Below are 10,982 nucleotides of genomic sequence, written 5' to 3' on the forward strand. Positions count from 1 at the left end.
TTTTTCATAGATTCCAGTTCTCCTTAATTTTCTGGAATACAACAATTGCTGTTTTTAAATAGCTCGATAACACCAATACCTGGGTTCACCCACAAGTCTATTTCTATTATCTGTTGTTTTGTTTTTTTGCCATTTTTGGTCTTGTGTCCTGGCATGCCCGTTAATTTTTTATTGTAAGCTGGACATTTTGGGTGAGTAAGACTGAAGTCTCTGGAAGGTATCACCTTCCTTACAGCATTCTGGATCTTTGTCAATCTGAGAGTGTAAATTGGAATCAAGCGAGTGTAGATTAAATTTGTATTGCTTTCCCTCCGAGGCTGAGCGTTTTCCATCAGGCTGTGGTTCAGTTGCTCAGTATTTTCCGACTCTTTTCCACCGCATGGACTGCAGCACGCCAGGCTTCCCTGTCCTTCACTATCTACCGGCATTTGCTCAAACTCATGTTCATTGAGCTGGTGATGCCCTTTCTCATCCTCTGGTTAAGAGAATCTTATTTCCTTTGCCCTCAACCCACTTTCTGTCGGTTTGTTCATCTCGGTTCCAGCTGTAGGGTAATCTGCATATTAAGGAATTTAATCTTTGGTGCTGCATATGGCCAGCAGCAAACTTGCCCCTCGTTTTCCTCCTTGTCTGACGAGCACACGTATGACCTTTGGACTCCCTGCAGTCAGCTAATTGGACTTTTTATTCGCCCAACCTATGCCCAGCTGAGACTCCTGAGGCCGTCTCCCGCCTCGCTCGGAAGGAAGCCCCCGTCTCCGCACCCGGCGCACCTGGACCCAGATCCGCTCACGCCCCGGACGCTCTCCTCTCTATTCCCTTCCTTCGTCCTCAGGCAACCATAGCCCTCGAGGCCTGTGTGGGTAAAGCCCGCATCCAACGTGGGCGTGCGCTGCCCGCGAGATGGCCTCCCAGCGTCTACCGCTGGGCACCCGTCACGGGACACGGGAGGTTGCAGGCCTCTCACTGCGTCACCACCGAGCCCCCGGCTTGCACTCGAGAAACGCTCCTTGACTGAGTGCATTGAAGCTTTTGTATCCTATTCAGGGCCTTTCCACTAAAAAGTTAGCTTTTAAAAGAAATACCCCAAGCGCAACCTCTCGCGCCCTACCCAGCGGGAGGCCGGCGCAGGCGCGCTGGGGCCGCGCGCGGAGACCTGGGAGCCGCCCGGGGCGGGGCGCCCGAGGCGCGGGCCCAACGGCCGACGCGGCCGCGCGGGAACTCGCGCGCCAGGCCCCGCCCGCGGTTTGAACCTGAGGCCCCGCCCCCGCGCCCGGCCAATCAGCCGGCGGGGCGGCCGGCTCCGCGGCGACCCTTTGTGGGCGCTGCGCGGCCCCGCCCCTCCGGCAGCCCCTCCTTCGGCGGCGGCGCGGACGGCGCGGGCGGCGCGGACGGCGCGGACGCTGGCGGCCAGGTAAGCGTGCCGGCGTTTCCCGGGTCTTTGTGCGGCTGCTGGGCTTCGGGAGGGCTCGGTCGTAGTCGGGGACGCTAGACTCCTGGAGGGGTCCTTGGGGGGCTGTCCCAGACGGGAGACCCGGGAGGCTGAGGCGGACCCGGGGGGCGCCCGAGGCGTCGGGCTCCGGGGCAGCCTGGGGGCCGAGGGCGTGTCGGAGGAGGGGCACGGCCGTGGAGACCGGCGTCCCCCGCCCGTTCTCCCGCCGAGTGACCGGCCGCCTGGGGCTCCCTTGCTGCCGCACCCTGAACTTGGGCTGTCCCGCTCCATTTCAGTCCACAGGAGCGTCCCCTTAGCTTTAACTTAACTGGGGAATCTTTTAAGGAGGAGAAACCCCTAAGCTGGGTCTGTCGGGCTCTCCGCGGGGAATCCCCCACACTGTCTTCCTGCCTTGGACTTGCAAGAGGTCATGCAGGTCCTCCGCCCCCCAGCTCCCACGATGACCCTCCAGGAAGACCTGTAGGGACCCTTACCCTCTTTGTAGCCCTGACCACAGTGCCCCGACGCCGCTGCCCCTCGGTCACTCATCTGTCCACCCTTCTGTGCTGCTTCCACCCATCTATCCATTCATCCTTTTATCTCCACACCCGCCCGTTTTGAGGTTTCCTTCCCAATCTGCATTTCTTGTGCAGCGAGCAGTGGGTGAGAGGTGTTCGCAATGGAACGCTTGGATTTCATCATAGTCTTTTCAGCGGAACTAGGGTTTTGCAGTGCTGTCCTACCTTCCAGAAATGGCCCAGGCCGAGGCTCCTTTCTCTGGAACCCCCGAAGTCAGGGCTGCCTCCCTGCAGCGGGCTGCGTGCCTGTGAGTGTTCAGTTTGAGATCCTTTCCTTTGTGTCTCAGCTTTAATTGTTTTGAAAAGGAACACTAAGGATGTTTTGCAATGGTTTCACTCCTCTGTACAGCAGGAGACCCAGCTTCTCTATAAGCTGGTCAGGGGAGTGATGCCAGCCTTGGCTGGCCTGAAGCCACACTCGTCTGCTTCCCCGCAGCCTGGCCTTAGCTGCCCCGTCCAGTGGACGCTGACGTCAGGGAGGGGAGCAGGGCATGGGGGAGGAGGGCTCCCAGACCTTGTGTCCACTGGGCTGCCTGAGCTGCCCCATCCTGCCTCGGTCACCAGGCTAGGAAAAGTACCAGACTCGCTTTCAGAGGCAAGCGCACCGCTCTACGTTTTCAAAAGCCGATTGTCCCCAGAGCAGGCTGACCAGGAAGAGCATCTGCCAGGTAACTGCTGGGAGAGGCTGGGGTCCAAATAGCCGGTTTCCTTCTGCTGGAAACTCGCCTGTTTCCTCTTCGGGGGCCCTGTGTGGCTTGCACAGGACAACCTTACGGAATTAACCATTCTGTTGGAATGAGCCAGGAAAGGTATTGTCCTCTTACAAAGTTAAATATTGTATGAACTTCTTACATACAGTTGCTCTTTATTTTCAAGTTTCACCATGTTTTATAATTAAAATTGAAATTCAGAATGAAAAACAGTTATGACTTTCTTTTGAGAGAGGGAGAGAGAAGATGGCAGCTTTTATCTTGGGAAAAGGCTGGAAGTTTCCCTCAAGCTTGCTATTAGAACATATTCTGAGGAAGAGAAAGCTTGTGTTATATTCCAAGTAATGAAAATTATTTGAGAGAGTTCCCTGGCAGTCAGGTGGTTAAGACTCCGTGTTTTCACTGCCAGGGGCCCAGGTTCAAGCCCTGGTGGGGAACTAAGATCCCACAGGTCACCTGATGCTGCCCCTCCACCCCGCCCCCCCCCCCAAAAAAAGATAATTGCAATCGACTTTTTAGTGCTAGCTTATGAAAACTCCAGGCAGGCAGTAGTGGAGGGTGACCCCACCACACGAGCTGCACCTTTGGTGAGTATTTCAAAGCCAGTCTGATAGTGAGACAGCACTGAGACTGTTGATGCTGATTCGCCATCAATACCTGAAGCTCACAGGGGTGAGTGCTTGCCCAGGGCTGAGGGCTGTGGTTACCATCTGTTCCCTGCCCTCCTCCTCTGAGTCAGGGATCTGCATCTCCCACCAGCTCTCGGTGGGGGCTGCAGTGTGAGCTGCTCAGGCACGGGGACCTGGCTGTGCATGCTAGGGTGCCCCAGTGGGCGGGCGCGGCACCCCCTGGCCCCACCACCACCTGGGACTCACAGCCTGTCCGTCCCTCTTGTTTTCCTCCGGCAGAGCGCTGGTCCGGAGGAGGCCTGAGGGCGGTGCTGTAGGCTGGGGATGGGGGCGACTCTGGTAGGTGGCTGCCCGGGGAGGCTGGGGGTCTTAGGTGGCACATGAGGACTGGGGCCTCGGGGTTTAGCCAGCTCCGTGGCGAGACCTTCCCGCCGACTGCAGAGGTGGGTAATGCCCCACAGTTTTTGCTCAGCGCTCACCGGCGGGTCAGGCTCTGCAGTGAGGACGGCCTGGGAGGCTGGGGCCTTGTGTCCCCTGTGTTAGGGCTCACTGCCCTCCGACCGCAGTCTGGGCTGAGAAGGGGCTCTGCTAGGCCAGCCGGGGGTTCGCATCCCCTCCTCTGCCCTGGGCATCTCTCAGGGTCCCTCAGAACCACCCTCTGTTCAGATTTGGCCCCAAACGCAGATGTCTGAGGCAGGGACCCTCACAGGCCCCCTTCTGGGGCCACCCTGGCCCTGCCCTCTGACAGCCTCTGGGAGGTGGGGCACTGCCCAAGGGCTGCTCCCTTCCATGGTTGTGAGTCCGCCAACACCTTCTTGTGTTGAGTGTAACACAGATTAACAGTCGCTTAGGTTTCGGAGTGTTTGAAAGGAGTCATTTAGGCCGCTCTGTCCTGGCACGCCCGCTGGGCACACAGAGGCGGTAGCTGGTGGTTCATGCTCACCCTGGCAGCCGCCCCGTCGCCTTGTTTACTGACGCGCTGTTGTTTCTAATGAAGGTATAATTTAGTGCAGTCAGTCAAACAGATGTTCGCTGTGCAGCTCAGTGAATTCCTACGAACACCTCCTCTCTGACCCATGCTCCCATCTGGAGGGGCTGTGTTCCTGCCACTCCCAACTCCTCAGTGACAACAGCCCAGGTTCCTTCTCCTCTCCTGCAGGTTCATATGCACAGGGAGCACAGTTCGTGTGTTCCTGTTCTTGCCTTATTGCTCTTATGCTCAGCGGGTGTTCCCAGGCCAGCGGGGCGTATCCTCACGTCTGTCTCCAGAGTTCTGTTACTGCGTAGTGCCCCGTCCTCGGGGACAGCACGCTTCCCCCGTGCACTAGCTCACTTTGAACCTTAGGGGACATTCCATCCGCTAGTGGGGCAGACTGGGGGTGGCGGTGGGGGAGGGTGGTTCTGGCTTCTGCAGGGACCGTCGGTGAGGCACGGAGACTCAGCAGCCGCTGTGCCGGCAGCACGGGGGAGATGGCGGAGGGGGCAGGGGCTCGCCTTCCTGAGGGCAGTTTGGCAGGATCCCAGCTGCTCCTCCCGCCATGCGCTGAGTCCGTGCTGGAGCTGATGGCGCCTCATCTGCCCCCCGGAAGGCCGGGGACGTGGAGCCCTGGAGAGACTGGCAGGACGGTCGGGGTGTTGGATGTTGTGACAAACATGTGTCTGTCAGAAGCGGCGGTAAAGTGCCGAGTAACAGGGAAGGCGCGATGGGCGTGGAAAGGAGGGCGTCCCTAGACGCGGATGCGCCCGGGAGAGAGTGCTCCGGAAACGCCGGGAAGACGGCCTAATGACTGGTTGCCGAGCATCTTTGCCCTGTGTTTCGGCTTCTCCCCGTTACCCACGGGGACCGCGAACGTGAACCGGGCCCCACGCGACGAGCACAGCACTGTCTTCCGAGCTGCCACGGGGCTGCCTCGAGCACCACCAGGCTGGGCAGGGGCGATGGCAGCAGAGGAGTGGGAGTGCTTCCTAGTGGGGGGGCCTGGGGTCCTGAGTGGGCCTGAGGGCCGGATGACTGACCAGCATGCTGGCTGGTGGCACGTCCTGTGCAGCTTTCTCCAGCTGGTCCTCCGTGGGGAGTGAGACCAAAAACCAGGAAGCGTAGGTTGCTGATGGAGCCTGGGCTGGGGAGGGTGATGCCATGGGCCGGCGGCCGTGGGGTGTCCTGGGCTGTGTGATGGCAGCCTGCTGTCCGCGTGTCTGGGGTGGGAGCAGGCTGCGTCCCGGTTGCTCCCCACGGCGGCGGCCAGGTGTCCCCACTCTGTGTTTAGTCTCGGCAAACAGCGGGGAAGCTGCCCTCGGGCTGCTCTCCTGCTGCTGCCGCCCCAGGTGCTCAGCATACCAAGCTGCAGCCACCCTGAGTTCAGCGCCTGGAGTGGAGGGCTCCCCCGGGTTATGAATTCAAGGGCTGGCCGTTCTGAGGTGCCCCGTAAAGCCTCCTGGCTGTGGTCCCAACCCATGCCCGCTGGCCCAAGTGGCTGCTGACCTGTCCTAGACCCGAGCCTCGAGGGGCCCAAGGGAGGGTGGCCTGACTTCCTCTGTTGGTGAAGTTGAGCTTAATCATGTTATTTGAGGGAGTTTTGTTTTGGCTCTAAATTACCTTTTTTTTTTCTGTCCACGCCGTGCAGCTTGCAGGATGTTGGTTTCCCAGCCAGGGATGGGACCTGGGCCCTCAGCAGTGCGAGCTGAGCCCTAAGCCCTGGACACACACCAGGAAATCCCCTGGGCCCTGGGTTAAGTCAGTGGTTGTGCAGAGTCAGGGTTTGAGATTAGGTGGAAAGATGCTTGAGGTGATTCATCTTCCACAGAGAGAGGAGCCCTTGAAGCTCGAGTGTTTCTCCAGAACGCAGGGTGTCTCTTTATAGTGTGACGTAGTTTATATTAGCTCTCTCTGCCCTTTCTGTGTTTTGGAGTGGTTGCAGGTCCACAGGAAGTTGTAGAGAAGTATCCCGGGGGGGCGTCCCTGCCCCCCTGCCTCCCGATGTCCGCATCCGTGCGCGGTGCCTGGCCTGGTAGCCCCTGCAGGAAACTGGCTTCTGAGCAGCCTTGGCGCTGGTGAGGTCGTGCATGCGTGTGCCCGAATGTCGTGTGCCCGCGTGTGGTTCTGAGCAGTCGGGGCTCATGCAGCACCTCCGAGGTCCCTGTGTGAGCTGTCCTGGCCCCAGGGAGCCCCCTCTGAGTGGTAGGATCCTTACGGAGGAGGCTGGCCCTGGGCAGCCGCGTGCTCATGCCGCGTGACCCCCTCGATGCCCGTCCGAGCCCCTGCTGCTGGGCAGTCCCCTGCGTGGTGGCGTCTGAGCAGCAGCCCCGCTCCCTGAAGGGCCGCCCCCCAGCTTGGGCCTGTTGTGAGTGGAGCTGCTGTGGGCATTCTTGTGCATGTTTCCATGTGAACACTGGCTTTCATTTCTCTGGGATAAGTGCTCAATAAGTCACCTGCGTTTAAAAGAGTCTTTAAATGATAAAATGCACAGGAGGCGAGAGCTGTGATATTGAAAGGAGACTCAGGACGGGGCCTTTCTGCTCAAGGGCAGGGCTGGCGGCACAGGCCGCTCTAACTCCAAATGCGTAACTCAAGTGGATTCCTTGAAATAAAAATGTTGAGTTACTTTATGAACTTGAGAGAGGGTTTGTACATTACAGCTTCACTTTGTTCTCGGAAGTTGGGACCCCGCACAGGGGGCTTGTGGGGAAACACAGGCCCTGGCCCTTTCTGCTCCACCTTTAAGGTCCCCTGGGGTCTCCTAACTTAGAGCCTGTTCAGAAGGCAGCTTCCTTGTGTTTCTGCCTGTGAGAGCAGAGGTGCAGCAGGTTGGCTGTGTCTGACCAGCCTCGGTCCAGGGGAGGCCCAAGAACCAGCATTTTCATCCAGTGGTCCTGGCGTGGTGTCCACTAGGAGCTGTGCCCCCCGGGGTGGCCGCAGACCGCTCCAGCCCCAAGTGGGGACCCTGCCCCAGCCCTGGGCCTTCCAGACGCTGAGGAGGGGAGGATTCGGAAGGCGGGGCGGGTGCAGTGCAGCATGTCCGCTCTGTCTGTGCCCCAGCCACCCCTCCCCACATGTTTCACCCCCCAGGTCGGGCCGAGGTGCAGCAGAATCCCCGGGACCCCTGCAGCGGGCTCAGCAGCGTCTCTCTCGTCTCTGCAGGGCACGATGTTCGCCCGGGGGCTGAAGAGGAAGTGCTCCGAGGACGAGGCACCCGCTGACCCCCTGCAGCGCCAGTCACTGCTGGACATGTCGCTGGTCAAGCTGCAGCTGTGCCACATGCTGGCGGAGCCCAACCTGTGCCGTTCAGTCCTCATCGCCAACACGGTCCGGCAGATCCAGGAGGAGATGACCCAGGACGGGAGCTGGCGCCTGCCCGGGCCCCAGACTGCGGGGCGGGCGCCACGTGACCGCCTGGTGTCCACTGAGATTCTGTGCCGCTCAGCTCAGGCGGGGCCGCCCCAGGCCCCCGACCCAGCAGACCTGGCCTCTGCGCTGCAGGTGGTCCCGGCAACGCAGGTTCCCGGGGCCGTGCTGGGAGGCCCTTGGGGCAGGCCTGGCCCCGGAGAGAGCCGAGGGGGCTTCCCCAGGTCACTAGATCAGGTGTTTGAGACGCTGGAGAGCCACAGCCCCAGCGCGGTGGACGAGCTGTTTTCCGACGTGGACGGTCCCTACTACAACCTGGACGCTGTGCTGACGGGCATGGTGAGTGGCGCCAAGTCGGGCCCGGAGGGGCTGGAGACCTTTGCCTCTGCGGCCACCCCGCCCCCCGGCACCGGCTGCAAAGCGGACCTGGGCGAGCTGGACCACGTGGTGGAGATCCTGGTGGAGACCTGAGCTGAGGCGTAGCGGTGCATCTGTGAGGCTCACGGAAACAGCCGGCGTGTGAGGCTGTGCGTGCCGGGGGCCAGCTCTCTGTAATCAGGAGAGCCCCCTGGAACAGCGTCCGGCGGCCCCGCCCTCCCAGGGCCGGCGGCTTTCCCGAGGGCCGGTCGTGCCGCCCTCAGCCCTGAACCGTGTCCTGCGACAGCCCCACCGGAGGATCCCAGCCGCATCCAGCCTCATCCAGCGTTAGATGGGTGAATTTTCTAAAATTCACTTTTATATGTTTGAGGCAATATTTTGTCTTAAGATACATTTTTTAACTTTTTATACTTTGATCACTTTAGATTTTTTTAGCTATTTTCTTAAAAGTATATTTTTTCTATAAACATGGTCTGCTGCTATGTTAGAAACTTCTACAGCCTAAACAGTTGCAGTTGGTATATTTCATTTTTTTAAGGTTTAAGGAACACTGTTCTTTTTACAACGAGCATCACTGCCCTGAGTCTGCAGTGTCCACGCGTCGTGATTTCCACTCTGGACTCGGGTGTGAGCCTTGCCCGTAGGCCCTGCTGCAGTCTGAGCGAGGTCAGGGTCAGAGGCCTTGCATGTGATACCTTTACCAGATCTGTGTGACCACATGTCTGTTGGACTGCAGTGTGGGTTCTGGAGGGTTTTATTTATGCCTGTTTATGTGTAACTGTCTTCGGGGCTGAAGGTCGGGTGCGCTCTGCCTGGAGACCACTCGTACTGGAGGTCTCGGATGGTGCCTCCGAGGGTCTGCGTCTAGACCCTTGCTGCACAGGTTGCCCAGCGCAGCCAAGCTTCTACAGTTGCTGCCCTCCAACACCCCCGCCTGGCCAGCTGCTGGGCCCCCACACGCTTGGCCTGCGTTCGCGGAGGCTGCTGTGAGCTGCCGTGTTTGGGGAGGGTGTCTGCGCCACTGGGTCAGAGGCCGTCTGTATGTGCTCCGTTAAACCAGTGCTGGGACAGACTCTTAAGCTTGAGCTCAAGTCTAGGACTGAAGGAGCCTGGACACGTGTCATTACCATGGCTCCTCCGTCTTGAGGGTTGTGACGGTGGTCTGGGCTGTGTGTCCTGTGCCCGGGGCACCCAGACTGCCCACAGCTTTTCGATCTTTATCACTTGTTTACAAGTAAGTCTCACTCCCCACTCCACCCCACGTTTCCCATTTCTCGTGCTTTTTCTTCTCCAGCCTTTAGCCAAGAAGAGTTGTTTCCTTAGTGTCCGCGGTTACACCTCATTTTATTAAAAAGTTATCTAACGGAGTGGAGCGTGTTGTCAGTTACCTGCCGGACGGTGTCCTTGGGCAGACCTCCTGCCTCGCTCAGCTCGGTCTGCTGACCCAGCGGGGCGCTGGCGGGTGGGCAGTGGGCCATCTCCTTCCCAGGCCCGTGGGGCTCAGGGGCAGCTCTTCGTCCCGCCTTCTGTGGCAGGCAGGACAGCACCCGGGCGTTCGGGTTGGGAAGCTGCGGGTGAGAGGTGGGCTGTGGCTCTCGCTGTCCAAGGGGTGCTCCCTCCGGATTTTGAAAGTGTTCCCTGTGGAAAGGAGCTGAAGTGAGTGTGTGTGAGCAGCCCACCCCATGCGGCGCTCTGCGTCTTCGTGGTGTTCTGTCTTCAGAGCACGGGCTCCGTGTGGGGGCGGCCGCAGTGTTTGTCCGGCAGCCTCCGCGGTGACTTGGGCTTTGGCTCTAGGTCCCTGTCTGCAGATGCAGCTGAGCCCCCAGTCTCCTTCTGCTCCTGCCAGCGGCCCACTTGCATTTCGGGAGCCTGCTGATGGTCCAGTCATCCTGGGCAGGGTGAGATGGGGCCCGTCTGGACACCGATTCCCCTGGCAGTGTCAGGTTCCCCAGGGAGGAACAGTGGTCAGTTGCTGGTGATGGATTTGAATGGAGGTGCAGGACTAGGGAGGAGAAGGCAATGGCAGCCCACTCCAGTACTCTTGCCTGGAATCCCATGGACGGAGGAGCCTGGTAGGCTGCAGGCCATGGGGTCACTAAGAGTCAGACACAACTGAGCGATTTCACTTTCACTTTTCACTTTCATGCATTGGAGAAGGAAATGGCAACCCACCCCAGTGTTCTTGTCTGGAGAATCCCAGGGACGGGGGAGCCTGGTGGGCTGCCGTCTATGGGGTTGCACAGAGTCGGACACGACTGAAGCGACTTGGCAGCAGCAGCAGGACTAGGGAGGGGGAGGGGGAAGCTTTAAGTTTCCATGTGCACGCGGTCACCTGTTTGTAAACTGCAAAAAAGGCGTGTTGGCTGCAGTCCTAAGGCTTCTGCCTTCACCCCACCACCTCGGGACCCTCTCCCCCCAGTCCAGGCTGGCTCTGGGCTCCAGATAAGGAAACTGGGTTTTCAGGGAGAGGTTCTCAGTGCGTGTCTGCAGCTGCTTCTGACCACAGCTGAGCTCTGCCAGCTCCTCAGCGACGGGAAGGACGTGGAATTCACCTGCTTTTGCCCAGGTGCCCAAGGTCCAGGGAGTGTGTGGTGGGAGGCAGTGGGATTCTGTGGATGGAGTATGGATGTGGTGGCCAGCTGTGGAGAGGGGAGATTCCGGAGGGGCCCAACCCTGAGGGTGGTTCACACGTCTTGACCAATGGCTAGTCTAACATTGAAAGAAGCTTCTGAACTGTCCATTGTAAGCACACATTGTCCTCTTTAAGGATAGTAAGTGATACGAGACTGTCATCACATGGGAAGGTGACTCAGAAGTTCGTAGGGAACGCACAGTGAAGTGCTGAGGCGTGTCAGGCAGTGATTGATCTCAGCTCCTTTCCTCCTCTTGTGTTTGTGAATTTCACAGCAAGCG

General features: G+C 59.2%; 1 protein-coding gene across 1 annotated transcript; it reads left to right on the forward strand.

Moving 5' to 3' along the window:
* Positions 1-903: 903 nt before the first annotated feature.
* Positions 904-9,436, forward strand: CDCA4 (cell division cycle associated 4). Its single transcript, XM_045163845.1, has 3 exons — positions 904-988; positions 1,116-1,414; positions 7,488-9,436. Exons 1-3 carry the CDS (start codon positions 904-906, stop codon positions 8,160-8,162), a joined length of 1,059 nt encoding a protein of 352 aa, XP_045019780.1. The 3' UTR covers positions 8,163-9,436.
* The last annotated feature ends 1,546 nt before the right edge of the window (positions 9,437-10,982 follow it).

Source organism: Bubalus bubalis, chromosome 20 (assembly GCF_019923935.1).
Source record: "Bubalus bubalis isolate 160015118507 breed Murrah chromosome 20, NDDB_SH_1, whole genome shotgun sequence".
Taxonomy (NCBI): Eukaryota; Metazoa; Chordata; class Mammalia; order Artiodactyla; family Bovidae; genus Bubalus; species Bubalus bubalis.